Source organism: Tribolium madens, unplaced genomic scaffold (assembly GCF_015345945.1).
Source record: "Tribolium madens isolate multiple individuals breed KSU strain unplaced genomic scaffold, Tmad_KSU_1.1 Scaffold_96;HRSCAF=242;Tcas5.2_LG5, whole genome shotgun sequence".
Classification (NCBI taxonomy): domain Eukaryota; kingdom Metazoa; phylum Arthropoda; class Insecta; order Coleoptera; family Tenebrionidae; genus Tribolium; species Tribolium madens.
Genome location: NW_025401068.1, coordinates 7,170,397 through 7,187,608, shown reverse-complemented (window position 1 = coordinate 7,187,608; position 17,212 = coordinate 7,170,397). Strand labels below are relative to the sequence as shown.

Below are 17,212 nucleotides of genomic sequence, written 5' to 3'. Positions count from 1 at the left end.
ATAAGAGTTTTTGTAAAACTTGTTTTTTAATATACTATTTAAATTTATGTCAAAATAATTATTTTATCTATTTTGAAATTATCGAAATTTTTAATTTTTATTACTTAACTATTATGCTACCCATTATTCACGAAGATGATATTTGAGCCTACGAGCCCTAAGCTATAAATGCTATAAATTGTCATATAATGAAATTGGTGTAGAAGAACTTTTAATGTTTTGTTCAATAAAATGAATATATTTAGAATTAATTACTTTACAATTTGTCAGAGTTATACGTAACTAAATTTAATGCGTTTTCAACAGTATTATAATTATTTTCATTCCGCACTCCTTTTCTTTGAATTACAGGACTTAGGAGGTTTTCGTGTAGAGTTCTCTCATCTTCTTTTGTACAATACGATACAATTAAACCAAAAATCATAGTGAAAAAAAATCCTAAAAGGGTGTAATAATAGTACGATATTTTGAAAAGTTTCAAAAGTCCATCATTTTCAATCGTTTGATTCCTGGAGAAAAAAATATCAAATTAAATTTCTCACACTTATTTAAATCGTACGAATAGATTTTAGTAAAATTAAAGTTGCACCCATCAGTTGAAATAGGTTTAGCAGGAATGTGCATCATTCCTTGGCTTTGCAAATACTTAGCTGGAATAACAAGACACGCCAGTCCTGTTATCCCAAAAATTCCTCCATAGAACGCTCCCTTGCTGTTAGCTCTTCGGGATAAAATTCCTAAAGTAAACATTCCAAGCAAAGGTCCTCCGGTTAGCCCTTGGAAGGATATAACCAATGGTAAAATTCCTCCCAAACGCTCAAAAAGAAACACTAAAAGTGTACAAATGGCCCCACAGATTACCACAATTAACTTAAGAATATTGCTTTTTGTGCGTTCTGTTATATCTTTGGGGATTAATTTACTAACAAAATCCTCATAAATTGTCCCTGATAAACAATTCAAATGAGCTGAAAGTGTGCTCAAGCCGGCACTGAACACTCCTGCTATGAACAGCCCCGACAAACCTGGAACCTTTCCTGCAACGTCGAGGACGTAGAAGGGCAAAAGTTGGTCCTTTCTAATAATTTTATGAGTTTCAAAAGGGTCGCAAATGGAATATCGGGCGTAAATTACAAGACCTATAAGCACTGAAGCGGTTTTTACTAAAATCATCCCAATTCCGTAATAGATAGTTGCACTAAAATTGTTGTTTATTTTGTAAGGAAAGTGAAAGCGAATAATTACAATTTTGCGTCTTTTAAAGTTGGCACTGAGAGCAGTTTTTGGACACAGCTTTGACTAGTGTTAGTTTGAGAAATCCATAAAAAAGTGAGTCCAATAAAGGCGGCCCAAAAATTATCACTTCTGGTAACATCAAACTCAAAACTACGAACAATAAGTTTTATCAATATTTTAAATCGAATTTTAAATTTTCAAAGACTTACTCAAAAAAGTCGAGTCGTTTTCCGTCTACTGCTTTCTGCCAAACGTTACTAAAACCTCCTGTTGCTTTAATCCCAAGGACTAGAACTGTGGTAACAGCACCTAAAGTTACAGTGAATTGTAAGGTGTCAGTCCAGACGACTGCCTTCAAGCCCCCTATGGTGGTATAAAAAATACACACAGCGCAGATTACCGGTGTTACCAAATGGAGATTAATTCCGGTAGCTACAATAAAATTCTAATAATGAATTTTAATTTGGAGATAATAACCTGCGGCAAAGGCAAGTGCAGGAATGTAGATCACAACCGGCAGAAACAAAATCTGAGACACAGCAAAAAGAAACGATGAAAAAACTCTAGTTTTCTGATCAAAACGCTTTTCCAAATACTCATACACACTGGTAATTTGCGCTTGGTAAAGGACGGGTAAATAAACAAAAATAGTAACAAAGGACACTATTATTAGAGCAAAAACGCACAGCCAATATGCGGCTCCAAATTTATAAACATCGGCAGGAACTCCCAGTAAAGTTACTCCCGAAATGTGGCTGCAATTAGCGCATTATTACTATTTAATTAAATTTTGGGTAAAGTTACCTGGCTACCAGAGACATAGCGATGGGGAAAACGTGCATTTTTTTGCTTCCCATCAAATATTCGTTTGCTGTCGATTGCTTACTACCGAAACATCCGAAATAAATTCCGATTATTACACTGACCGTGAGCATTCCCGAAAAGATTAGGTAGTCGTACCAGGAAAATGTGGGTGCGATCATAGTTGTATGTTCAGGTTGGTCCATTGTGGGCAAATGAATCTTAAGGAGTGATTGTCAGTTTTTGTGAAATTTTGTGTTTGTTTTTAGTATTTGCTTTAAGTTGTAACAATTAAGTTTGGTACATCAGGGATTAGTCTTGTTGACTTAGCATATCTAGTTTTGTTGCAAATTTACTTAGTATTTTTTTTTATAATAAATTTCATGTACTGTAAACTTTCATTTTAAGAATAGAAAGTTTAATTACACATTCCTCGTGTATTATGTTTTAGTTATTACGTTCTATCAGATATCACTGATATCAGTTTGAGATGTAGAAGATATTTGACACTTGAAATATTTTTAGAATGATTTTTAGAAATCAATAGAAAATTCAATTACCTAAACTGCTCACTTTTAAACATGTACATTTTTTCTGTATAGTAATATCATAAGTGATAAAATTTTGACGGCAAAATTTTCAGATTTTACGAGAGTTTGTTGTATAGCAATTTATCGAGAGACATTGTGAGAAAAACCTCGAGTCGCAGACGAGAATGAAATAGTCTTATATAAATTTTACTTAGTTTAATGTAGGTAATTAATCTTATAAAGATGGGGGGACATTTTCACAAGGAAATACGTTATTTGATAACGCTATCAAATAACGTCTTTACTTGTGAAAATGCGGTAAGGCATTTTTAGTCAAATTATCATAAACTGTAATTAATTTTACTAATATACTAACTTAATACCTGCAAATTCTAGTGAAAAAATTTATTTTTTGTCTCATTTTTATAACAATTACCTAAGTCGCACTAATTTCTGCCAAATCAATAAAAATTTGTCACAGTGATTACCACTGATTAGTGTTGCATCTGGAGAATACGGTTATTGTCTTAGTACATATGTTTTGTAGATTATTATTGTCATAAAATATAGGGTCCGCCAGAACTTGCGCCCCAGAGAAAAATGCCATATAAGGTAAGATACCAGGAACATGGAAAAAATGTTAAAAAAATTCTATCTATAAAAATTTCGAAGTTATGAGGGTTTAAAGTTTGCACTTTCACTCTATTTATTTCTGTTGGTAAGTGTAAAAGTCAAATGATCGAGCGAAAAAATCATATGTTTAATAATAATAATGACAATACTGCTGCGCTCAACTACAGCTGCATATGTTTTATTGTTTTACTAAACAAGTAAAATTATAGGTAGAAGAATTTGGTGATTCTTCTACACTTTCGTACGATTAATTTTTTTTAATTTTATTGTTTGAACATTTTTTTCAAACTTATCTTGATTAACTTGAACACTGAATTATCGCGAAAAAACATGTTCTCAGAAAATGTAGCTTTGAGATTGTGATTGACAGATTACAATATGGACGTTTTACTCTTTATCTTTAATACATACTTGAATTGAATTAATTGATAAGATAAAAAATATGATATATGGTAAATTGGTAAATAGAATCAGTACTGTTACCTATTATCAATTGATATTTTGAAGTGGGTGCGTTTTGATATTAAAAAAAACTAATGAAAGTCCAAAAATATAGAAATAGAAAAGTGTCTTTAGCAAATATAATTTTTTTTGAAACTTGTTACATTTGCCCTCATAGTACTTTAATCACTGATGATTAACGATATAAAAATCAGCAATTTCTGTTTTAAAAATACAAACAGTTTTCCTAAATATTCATATAAGTACCTAAATTTTTTCGATTAGGTAATATAAGTAAGCTGATAAATAGGTACAGGTTCCTTCAAAGTGTTTCTGCAACGAGATAATGCCAAAGTATTCTTAAAAAAAGAAAAAAATTAATAATAAGCTGTAGTATATATTTTGGGATAGCTGATGATGGTGGTGCAAATTTAAATTTTGATAAGAAAAACTTGTTCTATAGACATAAATAGATAGCTACTTGTATAAAAGACATGTAATCCGACTATCATCGGGAAAGTTTTTCAACTTGTTCTTTACCACACCCTTTAAAACTCAACTGGATTAATTCTGAGAAAAATTAAATAATTAATTAATTATTTATTCTTGTTAACAATGTTGGTGTATCTTAAATTGCCTGCCAGATTTAAATTTATAATTTATATATCTCATAAGCTGTTTTCGATGTTAGAGGAATTCTCGAGAGCTTATATTCTTAAAACTAGATAGGGCTTTAAGTTTTATCACGATACCACTTCCGTGTTCCATGGTTGGTATTGATTGCTATCTTTTGAGCTGTCAAGTCTCAAGTGACATGTTTGGTTTATTTTTTATCTGATCTCATAATTTTTTTTGTAATAATAGGCCTTTCGCAGTTCTTATCAGCACATTACAATAATTCAATAATGTTTATACACGCAATGATAATTTTAGGTGAATGAATAATCATGTACAGCGCCGTTAGATCGTCCAAGGTGACATTCCCAAAAATAAGGTTACAATAACTTTTACAACTTTTCTTATTCTAGTCTGATGCTTCGGATACTTTTATACGGCAAGGCTCAATTAGAAAAGTCATATCCATCGAACCTAAAGAGAATTTATTTGGGCGTCAAAATGAGGACCTCAATAAATTATATAAAAACTTTCATCAGGAATATATCATATTGGCTGAATAGTAATTATTATTGATTTTGTAAAAACTAAGTTCAAAACTGTGTTTTTAGCAAAATGATTCAAAGCGAAAATATTCAAGGTGTCTACGTAATTCCGTCCAGAGAAAATCCTTTCAGTGAGTAATCAATACCTCCATACCTTGTTACTCTTTATTGTCATTTCAAGTATGGTTTGGTGTTGTTTTTATCCGAAGTGGTCCTTACGAAGACGGTGTTTTTCGTTTTAATATAGTTCTAGACGAGAATTTCCCTGATAGTGAACATCCTGTAGGTTTACTTCCCATTCATCTACTCACTAACCACATTATTTTTCCTGTAGAAAGTCGTGTTTTTGTCAGAAATGTTCCATCCTGTAGTACATCCAGACACTAACGAAGTACACCTTTTGAAGGCGTTCCCCACTTGGAACAAAGCAGACCAACATATCTGGCAAGTGTTAAAATATATCCATTGGATATTTTACAACGTGGGCCCTAGCATTGCCCATGCTGTCAATCAAGAAGCTGCCGATTTGTAAGATTGCTGTCTTTCGAAACCCTAAAGTAACCTAACTTCCAGATTTGCCAACAACCAAGAAGCCTTTAAGAACAAAGTGAAGGAGATTGTCAAATCCAGCCAGGAGAAAATTTATGATGAGCCCCCAGTCGAGGACAAACACTATCTAATATTTGAACCTTACAACCCTGAGGTGCACGATCCGGCTAAAAGCACAATGCTTGCCCAGAATAGTGAAGAGGGGGTTAAGTATGGATACTCTTGGGTGCTTCCTGGGAGCTTTAAACCATTAGGGCGACCCCCATCGCCGGATTCGGAAAGCGAGTCATGACTGCTGCTTTTTGTTTTATTTTACGCTTATTAGTACAAGTTTTTTTACTTTTTAGTGCTACGCAATTTTCACATGACACCAACTGTATAACAGAGTTGTAAATACGAAGTGCAAGGTGCAATAAGAACAAAATTTTTATTGAAATTATTTATACAAAGTTTTAATTATCACGAGTATTTTAATAAAACAAAAGGATTACTACATTTGCTTATTTTTTTCCCTGTACCAATTATTATCTAACTCATATGTTACTCCCCCAAAAGTGAAATGGGTTGGAGGATTACTTTCACCGTCATTAAAAGTGAAATATTTACTAAATTCGATTGCCAGTTTAGATCTAATTAGACCAACGCCCCCTGCACGTTCAGGTGCTGGATGGTAGACTCGCCCAGTCTCTGGTATCATCACAACTTTATTTGGATCAAACTTAAGTGTGAGTAAAGCTCCTGCATGATTATGAGCCAAATGTGTCTCCTCAACGTTGTCTTTTATCGCTTTTGTCACATGAGTGAAGACAATTGGATAGTCATCACATCTAATAAAATTCCGTTCTTTTCCACAAATCGACAAATAAGGAAACTCTTTGTACCTCCCAGTATTATTCAATCGCAGTTGATTGAAAAAAAAACGCAAGAATTTCTTCTCTTTAAAGCAAGACGTAAAGTTTTTCATCTTTGAATCATCTAGAAATAGCTGTTTTCGTTAGTGTTTGGACTCTTTTTACCTAATTACCATTCCTTGATGATCAATATAATAAAAATATTCCCTTATTTTGGGCTCAGGTTCTTGTCCTTGAACATAAGACACTTTACATTGTTGACTCGCTGCGAAGCCCCATTGTGCGAGAAAAAGAGCTTTTTTGCCCTTTACCGTATTATTTAATAACACTATAATCATTGTATTATATTTACAATATGAACGGACTTTAAACAGACATTATTTAATCCAAAACTAAAAAATTACAAAACCAAGTTGATAACCTATTAATTTAAAATAGACTGGACTCTACATATCATGCGCAAGATTAATCGAAAGCTCTAAAAACTAGTTGTGCAGTAAAAAATACTATTTTAATCAAACACTTTAGAAAAATTATCCACATGTTTATCTAATTCTATGAAACATTTAAAAATGGTGTAAAATTTTGAAAAGTAATGTAATTTAAATTTAAAATCACGATTCAGTTAGGTGCACTTTAGTCTTTTCGCGCATTCACTTTTTCGTACAACTTCGCGTCCGCCAGCTCGTCAAATGTCAACACAGGACAAAGCTGTGAAAATATACATTTTTTCGTGTTAAATTGTGTAAAAATGGGTCGGTCGCGTTCGCGGAGTCGTTCTCCGCGAAAGCACCACAAAAGTAAACATCACAAACGCAGCAAATCCCGAGAAAGGTCAGAACGAAGGTCGACTTCGCACAGCAAAACTTGCAAAAATTCGGAAAAGGTCAAAGAAAAAAGCTCTAAATCCAGGTATGTGGGGTTGTGATGGGTTTAGTGGAGGTGTTCTAACATGTCAGTGACTAGGAAACGTTCCAATTCCGTCTCGTCAACGTCGAGCAGTGACGCTTCCGTAGACTTGAGAAGTGAGAAACATTTGCGGAAGAAAAGCCGTTCGAGGAAGATGGACGAAGTGGAGCGGTTGGCGGAGATGGAGAGGCAGAGGCGGCAGCGGGAGGCCGAGCAAAGGTTGATAGAGGAGGAGACGGCGAAGAGGATTGAGGAGTTGGTAAAGAAGCGAGTAGAGGAGGAGCTGGAGAAGAGGAAAGATGAGATTGAGAAGGAGGTGACGAAACGGGTGGAGGAGGCAAAGAGGATTATGGAAAAACAAATGATGGAGGATTTGGAAAGGAGAAGAGAGAAGCAGAGAGAAGAAGAGAAGCGTAGAGAGGTAAGGATAAGATTACGGCCCCCCGCCGATTTTTAGCAACTTCTTAATCTTACTTTTAATTACTGTATACTTGTTTTTGTTATACCGAGTTGAAATAGATTTATGTTGTGTAAACTACGTCTCTTTGTTGGAGTATTTTTCATATTTGTGTCTTTGTAAGGATGATGAGGTTCTTACATTGGCACTTCCATCCCAAAAACCTTTCTACTTTAAACTCCTTCAAGTGAGAACTCTTCTGAATCTCAAAAGTGTTTTAAATAAATAAAGGGGAACATAAATTTGAAGTATTTTTCTTGACGTGGTTGCACAAATAGGTAGAATGTAGATGAGTGTCTACATTATCCCGAAAAGTTATGTAATTAATATGCCAATAGCATGTAAGCTAAGGGTCGTCAGTGAGCACCAAGAGATAAGGCGTAGTGATCGTCAGATGCAGTGGACAACTCGGCGCGCCTCAGGTATTATCCAATCTTTTTTTATACACTTTTATACCTTTAAGACTTGACTCAGGAGTTGTATTATTATTTTTATACCCACTGGCCCTTGCCGTGACGATCGTGTTCCTATTTTAAACCAATCCGGTCTCGGAAATTTCGAGATTTTCCAAATCCGAAATTGCCGAGGCGAAGCCAAGTGCTTCGATATCGCTTACAGATATCGGACCGCTCTGCTCGGAGTCCCGTGTGCGTGTGTGGTGGGTGGGCGTCTCTCTGGGACGCGGGTGAGGTGGATGAGCGCTCGGGCCAGGCACAGCTGGCCTGGACAATCATTGACTGGACTATATGTTTTATAGGAAGAAGAACAACGAAAGCAAGAAATGGTGGAAAGAATCTTGGAAGAAAATCAGAGGAAGATTGAAGAAGCCCAACGAAAATTGGTAAATTTGACACGTTGTTCGTTAAAAGGTTTTTAACGGTGCTTTGTCAGGCTGAAGAAAGGTTAGCTATGGTTGAAGAACAGAGAAAAATGGACGAAGAGAGGCAACGGCTGAGGAAGGAACAGGAAAAGAGAGTGAAAGAGGAACAGAAAAAAATTTTGGGAAAAAATAATTCAAGACCGAAATTGTCGTTCTCGCTCAAACCTGTTCTATAATAGTGAGTGCTGTGTGAGTGACTGATTTTTAAATTTTCTAAGGTGGATCGTGGACTTTTTTATATGTACATAATTCGCTTAATTATAAGCTACATAATGAGTTCTAAAACACATTGTATTTATTTTATTTTTTCTATTAATAAGTCTGATTTAGGACTTAATCATCTTTTAATTTTAGACCCTAAAATGATGAGAACTTCCACAAAATAATATTTTTTGTTATTCAAACAGTAACACTCTTAAGATTCTGATTTAGCTTCGCCTCACGTTTTTCTTTCTCATTATGTATAATCTGCAACAAGTTCTTTAACGTTTTCTTAATCTCTTCACCAAACGTCTTCAAACAATCCTGGGCCTCGTCAACCACTAAGGCACTATTATTACTGTTATTAAATGTAAATCCACTAAATTCTTCATTCAGTTTTTGATCTGGAGCATTGAAAAAGTAGTTGCTTTGCAGCGGCAAACCTTTGAGTTCCAAAGTTGCAGGTGGAGGCAATTTTGTTAATGGTTCCTTGTATATTAATTCAAACAATCCAGTACTTGCTTTATTATTGTGACCATAATCGATAACAACTAAAACCAATCATCTCACAAAAAATTTAAAGCATGTTAAACTACCTTTGACAACATCCTCCAGCACCTTCGGGCACATCCTCGCCGTCACCGGCGTCGACGCGAACAGGGCCGGATTCGAATTAATCTCCAGCAACCAGGGTTGAAAATCTTCAGTCAAAATAAAATCGGCGCCGTACAACTCGAAAGAATTTCGTCGAACGACCATTTTATCCTGATGCATCATTACCGCAGCAGTTATACTCTGCTTCATTCCGGCATAAACTATGTCTTTGAAAGAGTTTGGATAACCGATATTTGCCAAGTATCTCTGGAAATCGTTTGAGTCCCACATGTTGTAACTCGGCAGTGCCGTGTCCAACGAGGCGTTCTTGTATTTACACTGAACCGAATTATTTGTCAAGTGGATGGATTCGTGCAGTTTGCGGAGGTTGTAGGTCTGCGAGCTGAAGCGCAAATAGCACTCTCTGAAGAGTTGGTATTTAGATAAACATTTTGACAAATAAGTGAAGAATTACTTGTACATCCATATTGTTAGTGGACTGCAATTGCTGATCAAAAACCACTGTCTTATGTCGAATTTGGTGTTGTATATGAGGAGGGGGCGCTCTAAAAAATCTTGTTTTATTTTGTGTCTGTGAAGTAAATAAAAAGCTTTCGTGTAGTAAAGAAGTAAGAAGAAATATTTTTTGAGATAGATTTTTGATGTACTTAGTATTAGTTTGTTGTAATCAAATAACTTAAAGTACTCTTTGAACAGTCAAATTTTTCCAAGGTTTTAAGAAAAATAAATTTTTAACTTACCGATATATTTCTGGATGATGTATCTAATATTAGAGTTTTGCTTGACAATTTTCAAAACATACTGCAAAGTCCTACACATGTGTATTCCTCTTCCTCTACTGCTGGCCGTCGGTTTCAAAATCCAAATATTCATCATCCCGTCCATATCAAGAAACGGATAAAAACCCCTCAAACTGTTTAAAATGTAATTCGACTTTCGGACCAACGAATCCTCAGTCTCAGTTCCTTCACTCTTAAAGTGGTTACTATAGTGCACAATCTTGTAAAAGTATTCCAAAAACTGGTTCCATTCGTTTTCCGTAGCTTCCGGTATTTGCACATCGATGTCCTCGTGACGCCCCTTTTTAATGAACTTGCAACACTCATTTAAGGCAAAATCGAACGTTTCAAGTGGTATTTTCCCACTGGGGCTCAATAGTTTTGACTCTTTGGTCATGTTGACTTTGACCACCCATTTGAGCAGAGACATGGCGGCGGTTACGTTAAAATCATCGACAAACCCCTTCAAATCACCATTTTTTCCTAAACTGTAAGACCTGGGATGGTTCAATTTCGCGACATCAGATTTTTGGTACCAGTAAGAATTTTTACTGGCATCGCACAATCCTTGCTTATTCGTATAACTAAAAATCTCGCGTTTTAATTTATTTATCATCGTATACTTTATTTTATCGGGATTTTCTTTAAAAGCGTCATCGTTGGTTCCCCAGTAAAAGTCAACCTGGTAGCCTCCTAACAATTTCGATTTGATTAAATTCTTGCAAAGGTTTGTCAAGTCTTCTCGTCTCATTAGAGGCAGCAATTCGTTGATTGAATAATTCTGGTAACGTTTTAAATCTTCGCTTAATTGGTCTTTGTATGAAACGTGAAATTTTTCAACCCATCCTCTCTCGAGGAGAGCCTTTCGTATCGGCCTAAAATGGCCTCGGACCGTAAAAGTTTTTCGGTCTCGGATTGCTTTATGAACTTCGTCTTTTAACTGTTTTAGAGGATCGACGTTGAAGAAACTTGAGCGTTTGCAAAGTCTGCTGCTCGTAGTACTCGAAGAACTCGATTTTAGGGTCAAAGCGTGGTTGGTTGACGAGGAAAATCTTCTACAAAGAATAAATATCCAATTATTTAACTTAATTTGCATATTTTTGTCATCAATCATTTACGGTTTTAGAAGGAGAAAAAAATACCTGACACTGCTAGAATTTGCCATAGTGTTATTACTCGGAGTAAAACTCCTCAAACTCGTTTGCTTCTTTACTCCGCCATTATTGTTTTGATTACTCTTATTCCCATTATTATTATTCCCACTTTTATTATTTTGCGCCGCTTGATTTTTATTTGTTTGCTGATTTTGCTGTACCGGAGGTTCCGATTTTTTGAAAAATTCTTTAATTTTCGGTTGCATCATCGCAGAGGGAATCTCTTCCAACTTTGCTTTTGCAATAGGAACTTCATGGATTTGTTTTTGGAAATTTTTTATTATATCTGCAAGCTCTTGTGTTACCTACAGCTAAAATTAAAACGGGAAAACCGAAACAATGGGTTACCTTTTGAAACGATAGATTTTCGCTATTTGTGGGCTCCTCATTTGAGGATTTTTCAGTTACTGTTCTTTTAAAAATCTCGGTTATGGATTCGTTGGTTGCCGATTTTGGGACGCCTGGGGGTGGTTTTAGAGGTGCTGGAGTGGGTTTAGGAGGTTTTTGCCTTCCTGGAGAGGCATTTTTCACCCTTTTAACATCCTTGCTTTTATTATTAGGAGGACTTGGTTCCGCAACTTTGTTCTAAAATTTAATAAATTAATGAAAAGTAATTGGGGTAATTGTTTGTACTTGTGGGGCTTGCACTTGGTTAGTAAACTGGACTGAAAGTTTTGCTGATTGAGGAGAATTTACCTAAAACCAAATTCTGGAAAAAATTTCTAAAGTTGTTAATTAGTACCGTATTTTGACCCTCTGAGTTGGTACTGTTTTGGACAGTGGGACTCTGTGTCTTGTTTTTGTGAGGACAATTTATTCTTAGCACTTGTGCATTAGTATTCGTATTAGCAATGTGGCCGCATGGTTTCTAAAATATGTCATTAAAGAATAAAAAATAAAGACTCATCAAAATCACCTTAATTATGTTTCCGGTTTGATTTTTATTTACTTGAGCAACATTTTGTCTATTTCTGTTCATAACGTGGGGACATTTTTTTTGAATATTTGAGACGGTCTACAACTTGGAATTAAAACAACGTATTTTTTTAAAATTCTACCTTTTGGAACGCGCTAATGAGGACATTTTGGGCTGTGGAATATGCTGATTTGCTGCTTCTGCTTGAAGATGCAATTTGTTGACCGATGTGTCCGCATTTTTTTACAACTTGCTTAAATTTGGAATTTTTGAAAGTTCAAAGTTTCAGTTTTGAATAGGAACTTACTTTTTCTAATGTTGGGTGTTCACGCATGCTGAACAGTTTAATGGAAAACAGATAATTTTGATAATGGATGATAAAACACCTTACAATTTTGACATAATAAGCCGCTTAATGACGTCAACTTTCGATTGTTAATTTTGATTTGTGATGGTTGGATCAGGGTGAATGAAAGTATTTTTTTACAAAATTAAACTTTATTTAAATTTTCGATAAACAGATTAAAATTTAAAGCTGAAACGTTTCATTTTAAAGCGACAATTAGGTACTTGATTTCTTATAGACTATCAAAGCTACAACATGAAATAGAATCAAATTTATTTGCAATTGGCATTAATCTGTGGCAGTAAAGTAAAACAATCATTCGACTTGAAGCAATTTTTATTGCCAACATCATCGTTGTGTGCACCGTTTAAAATATTTTTCCCCTTTAAAATACTAGCAGTTTCACGTTCCCAAATGCAATTTTCTCTCTCCGAAGATTTATTTCTCGATGCCCATTCGTTGAAAAGTCCCAAATAACTACTAGTTCTATCTGTATTTTCTTCAAACTTAATGTTTTCTTTTACGTTTTGCTTTCTAGAGATAAAAGTCACTTTGTTAATTTTACTTTTACATAAGCCCCTTTTTCTAGATACCCTTTCCCGCTTATTCTTCTGTTCACATTTTTTCTTCACCGGTTCCGATTTCGGTACTTTAATCACGTCCACGTTCACGATTTTCGGACTTTTGATCGACTTGCTCAAATCATCGATCAGATCCTCGATCACTGGACCTTTATACAGACCTGGACTCGGCAATTTTGGCAAATTGGTGGGTGCTGGAGCCGTCAAACTTCGCTTCAACTCGGTTTTGACAAACTCGTGTTTCCTGTTGAGCCACATTTGAGCACTACTATCAAATTCCTTGCTTCGTTCCTTCTGTGGCGTTTTGTGTCTGTTTTTAATTTTGAAAATCCTGCGACCCCGAACGGACAAATTCATCCCCAAATAGGGGGGAACTCGGGGCAATGTTTGCCGATAAATTAAATCAAAAAGGCCGGTGTCTGCTGTTGGGTCTCTTTTCTTGTCAACCACAACTAAAACAAATTATTGGCTTTTCAACCAAACTAAGATTTTTACCAACCTTTGATGATATCTTCCATACACTGTGGACACATCCTACTGGTCACGCTAGTTGAAGGCGACAAATCCGGACTACAATTAATTTCAATCAGCCAAGGTTTGTAATCCTCCGAAATCATAAAATCAGCTCCATATATCTCGAAAGTGTTCTGTCTGCGGTCCATCACATCCTGACTAGCCAACATGGCGCAAACTATCCCTTCTCGCATTCCGGGTAAAATAACTTCGTTCCATTTTTCTTTAGCACCGATTTGTTTTAAGTAAGTTTGGAAAGTGTGGCAGTCCCACATGTTGTCATCAGGTAAAGCTTTGTCTCGCTGTTCGACGTTGGTGTATTTGCACTGAACAGCATGGTTGGTGAGATGGAGGGATTCGTGGAAGTTGTCTAGAGTGAAAATTTGGCTACTGAAGCGAAGATAACTCTCGCGGTACATCCAGATTGTCAAGGGTTGAACGTTCGAGACTATGAACCATTGGCGGATGTCGAATTTTGTTTTGTGAATAAGAAGAGGTCTTTCTGGAAGCAAAACGACAGCTCAGGGTGTTTTCACATCCAAAAATTATAAAATAATGAGAAAACAGTCCTTAATAAAGATTTATTGAAGTGAAATAATTAAAACACCTAAAGCCATTTTTCAAAATTAAATAGTGCTCGGTAAATGGTTTATTACCCAAAATTATTTACCCACCTACATATTTTTGAACCACGTATTTCAGCTTCAAATTCATCATTTTTTCCACGTCTGCTATGGTCTTAACCAATTGTATTCCTCTTCCTCTACACTTATTCCCCGGTTTCAAAATCCATATATTCTTCATACCATCCATGCCAAACTCGGGCCAAAATTTCTCCAACTCGTTTAGAATATTTTTCGCTTTGATGTAATACATTGTCAAGGGATGAACATCTGAAGTGTCAAACAGCGCATTTTTGTGCATAACCGAGTAATAATTAGTCAAAAATTGTTCCCATTCGTGATCCCAAATCCGCGGATATTCTTTATCAATATCTAGATGTTTCTGACATTCGATAAACTGATTACAACGATCGATCGCAAACTGCAAGGTATTCAACGGGACTTGCCCTTCCGGCGATTGAATTCCAAACTTGTTTTCAGTGTCGTATTTCTGAACCAACCATTTCAAAAGTCCCATACATGCAGTCGTCCGGAAGTCATCGACGAAATTATTAAAGTGGTCAGGAAAACCTAAAACGTAGCAGCGAGGAAAGTTCACCGAGGATACTCCCGGCTCGCTGTGCCAGTAATGCTGTTGCAGCAAGAGGGCTAAACCTTCTTTGGAGGCGAAAAGCGATTTGCTGAAACGGTTCATGAGTTTGTAGCTGTTGGAGCGGTGGAGAAGGTCGGCTTGGTCTTTCCGCATGCTCCAGTAAAAGTCCACGTCGAAATTTTGGAGCATACGAGACATGATTGTTTTCTCGCATTTTTCGATGTAGGCGGACGGGGATTCCCAGTCGTGTTTGACGGGGAGGTTGCTGACGAGGTCGTCGGAGTTGGGGGCAGTTGAAGATTTGGCTTTGGTGACTGATGGTTCGTATTTTTCAACCCAGTTGCGTTTGATCAGTTCACGTCGAATCACAGGCCAGCCGCCTGTCAAAATAAATAGTTTAAAAAACTTCAGTTTTGATACATATTTTATTTATTCTTAGTTTTGTATAATCAACATATCTCCACGCAAACAAGTTCAGTTTTTTTAAGACATAGATGTTTATTTGCATGTATCTTTTCAATCTCATTAACGTTTACAGATAAAAATCTCAAATCAGTTTTAATGGCAAATCATGAGCAAATTGCCCCAGTCCTTGCGTGCAGTTCTACAAATACCAGTTCTTTGCCATGCAAATTTTGCAGAAAAAAACATCTTGAACCATTGAGTTAATAAGAAAAGTGTGACAGAGAGCAACTTTTTGTGTGTTTTAAAAAAAAATATGCAGTCTAATAAGAAAACATTTAATAAAATCAAGTAATGAAGGTTTATAGATTTCATGAAAGCAGATTAGATATTTTTACATTATTTTGTTCAACATTTTGTCTGAGAAAATGCAATTAAAATTAATTAACTCAAGCACTACTAAAGCTGTTTTAACTATTGTGTATTGTTGGTGGCCTACACATTCATTGATATTTTTGTATAAAATGGAAATATCTTGCAAACAAAATATGATGAACAAATAAATCGTACTGCAAAAAAGTTTTTAGCACCACCCTACCCTCTATTTGTGTATTTTTTTATAAAACTTATTAGATATTGCCTTAAAACAAGAAATACTGATATCTCTACTCACTATTCATCAATTTTAAGTAAAATGTTACAAAGTAGTTAATATTTAATAGTCTGGTGATTTCGCAGGAGAACAGAAAAAAACACATTAATGATCACCACTGGTCCCTGTGGTGTTGTAATTCTCTTCACGACAACTCCACGTTCCGGTTACGCCAATTTCACCTCGACTTACCTTTTATAGTGAAGACTTTATGTTCTTTAACGGCGGTTTCAACAATTTTCCTTAGCCGACTCAACCGTTCCGAAGTGATGGTGCACTTGTACTTATTTTCAATACAACTGTTTGACCTTTTCATCCCTTCGGAACTGGTCTCTGGTGCCATCCCATGCTTGGGGGACGACGGGGCACTCGCGACAAGCGGAGAGACCATGATGGCTTGGTTCAGCTTTTCAGGGGGCTCGACCATCGTTTGGCATGTCTTTGCGGATTTGATGACACATGTCATGGGTTTGGTCTCCCTGGACAACTTGTCCCGTAAGTTGCCCAGGGATTTTTCTCATCTCATCATTTAAGAAACGGCACTTGACGTTCCTCGTACTGGAAAAGCGTTCAGTGGGGCGATTTATCGAGAATCGATACTCACTTGTGGCAATTTACAAGCCGCGATGGGCCATTTCTTAGTGATGTTTGCGGTTAGAGAGCTGTGAGGGAATGCAACAGCTCGAGGAGTTGGGTTAACCTGCTTAAAGCTCGTGCCGGGTTCCCATGGGTACCAAGGAAATGCACCCATGACGCCCCTGGTACCGTGCAAAACCGCCGATTCGACGTCATCACCGTCGACGCCTCCAAGAATGCGACCTGATACCAACGTCTCTGGTAATTTGAAAGAATCGAGGGTGCAATTTAAATTCCATTAGGAGTTTCTGTTCAAAGTGGCTATTAGGCGAGGAAATGGCACGAAAAGCCAAATTTTACATTATATATTGCCGTTTTATTAGTCACAAACACTCACGGGGCCCAGATTTAGATAATTATAGGTTGCAGGATTTATCATTTTTAGCGGCTGAAGCAACAAGTTGGGCAAATTGTGAAATTTATTTTAAATTGCTTACGAGTCACAACGAGCAAATACTCATGCGGAAATAAAATAAAGTTTATTGTGTGAGGAATAAACTAATTAAACTAAAATTGAATTTATGACTATGGGGAATGCGGTTTTGACTTTTTATTTTGGGGTTTTATGGGGCAACCTTGAGCAGCAAAATATTGTTTGAGAATTAAAAGATTTATTGTTTTTGGTAATGTTTATTTTCTTTGGATTAAAAGTTTGTTACTATTTATAGACTTACGAGCAGCTACTTTTAGAAATATGGTCAGATGTCACGAAAGCTCTTCGCAGATGAGATAAAATTTCGTGATTGCTTTTACAG

The 17,212-nt window shown here is 36.0% G+C and overlaps 6 protein-coding genes across 7 annotated transcripts; 2 read left to right on the top strand and 4 right to left on the bottom strand.

Annotated features, from left to right (window-relative positions):
• Positions 1 to 217: 217 nt before the first annotated feature.
• Positions 218 to 2,256, bottom strand: LOC123013093 (sodium-coupled monocarboxylate transporter 2-like). Its single transcript, XM_044411428.1, has 6 exons — positions 2,041 to 2,256; positions 1,714 to 1,991; positions 1,446 to 1,668; positions 1,246 to 1,386; positions 560 to 1,198; positions 218 to 509 (listed from the first exon to the last, which is right to left on the bottom strand). Exons 1-6 carry the CDS (start codon positions 2,241 to 2,243, stop codon positions 257 to 259), a joined length of 1,737 nt encoding a protein of 578 aa, XP_044267363.1. The 5' UTR covers positions 2,244 to 2,256; the 3' UTR covers positions 218 to 256.
• A 2,156-nt stretch (positions 2,257 to 4,412) lies between these two features.
• On the top strand, positions 4,413 to 5,843 carry LOC123012766 (protein crossbronx homolog). Its single transcript, XM_044410886.1, has 6 exons — positions 4,413 to 4,615; positions 4,670 to 4,818; positions 4,868 to 4,932; positions 4,983 to 5,083; positions 5,136 to 5,329; positions 5,375 to 5,843. Exons 1-6 carry the CDS (start codon positions 4,589 to 4,591, stop codon positions 5,640 to 5,642), a joined length of 804 nt encoding a protein of 267 aa, XP_044266821.1. The 5' UTR covers positions 4,413 to 4,588; the 3' UTR covers positions 5,643 to 5,843.
• Positions 5,759 to 6,980, bottom strand: LOC123012769 (UPF0598 protein CG30010). Its single transcript, XM_044410888.1, has 2 exons — positions 6,375 to 6,980; positions 5,759 to 6,335 (listed from the first exon to the last, which is right to left on the bottom strand). The coding sequence occupies exons 1-2, from the start codon at positions 6,537 to 6,539 to the stop codon at positions 5,841 to 5,843; spliced, it is 660 nt and encodes a 219-aa protein (XP_044266823.1). The 5' UTR covers positions 6,540 to 6,980; the 3' UTR covers positions 5,759 to 5,840.
• LOC123012767 (UPF0430 protein CG31712) lies at positions 6,851 to 8,784 on the top strand. Its single transcript, XM_044410887.1, has 4 exons — positions 6,851 to 7,113; positions 7,168 to 7,531; positions 8,325 to 8,408; positions 8,459 to 8,784. The coding sequence occupies exons 1-4, from the start codon at positions 6,953 to 6,955 to the stop codon at positions 8,621 to 8,623; spliced, it is 774 nt and encodes a 257-aa protein (XP_044266822.1). The 5' UTR covers positions 6,851 to 6,952; the 3' UTR covers positions 8,624 to 8,784.
• On the bottom strand, positions 8,721 to 12,542 carry LOC123012765 (tubulin glycylase 3B-like). Of its 2 annotated transcripts, none has more exons than XM_044410884.1 (11): positions 12,420 to 12,542; positions 12,255 to 12,365; positions 12,113 to 12,211; positions 11,939 to 12,064; positions 11,830 to 11,892; positions 11,545 to 11,781; positions 11,185 to 11,501; positions 10,004 to 11,097; positions 9,718 to 9,808; positions 9,245 to 9,666; positions 8,721 to 9,199 (listed from the first exon to the last, which is right to left on the bottom strand). In XM_044410884.1, exons 1-11 carry the CDS (start codon positions 12,444 to 12,446, stop codon positions 8,847 to 8,849), a joined length of 2,940 nt encoding a protein of 979 aa, XP_044266819.1. In that variant the 5' UTR covers positions 12,447 to 12,542; the 3' UTR covers positions 8,721 to 8,846. The 2 variants fall into 2 exon arrangements, with proteins under 2 accessions (XP_044266819.1, XP_044266820.1); XM_044410885.1 differs by having other exon boundaries at positions 12,255 to 12,361; positions 12,420 to 12,533.
• Positions 12,543 to 12,827: 285 nt separating this feature from the next.
• On the bottom strand, positions 12,828 to 16,522 carry LOC123012912 (tubulin glycylase 3A-like). The gene is made up of 6 exons (XM_044411141.1): positions 16,426 to 16,522; positions 16,014 to 16,379; positions 14,227 to 15,147; positions 13,539 to 14,054; positions 13,052 to 13,491; positions 12,828 to 12,992 (listed from the first exon to the last, which is right to left on the bottom strand). The coding sequence occupies exons 2-6, from the start codon at positions 16,285 to 16,287 to the stop codon at positions 12,966 to 12,968; spliced, it is 2,178 nt and encodes a 725-aa protein (XP_044267076.1). The 5' UTR covers positions 16,288 to 16,379; positions 16,426 to 16,522; the 3' UTR covers positions 12,828 to 12,965.
• Between the last annotated feature and the right edge of the window lie 690 nt (positions 16,523 to 17,212).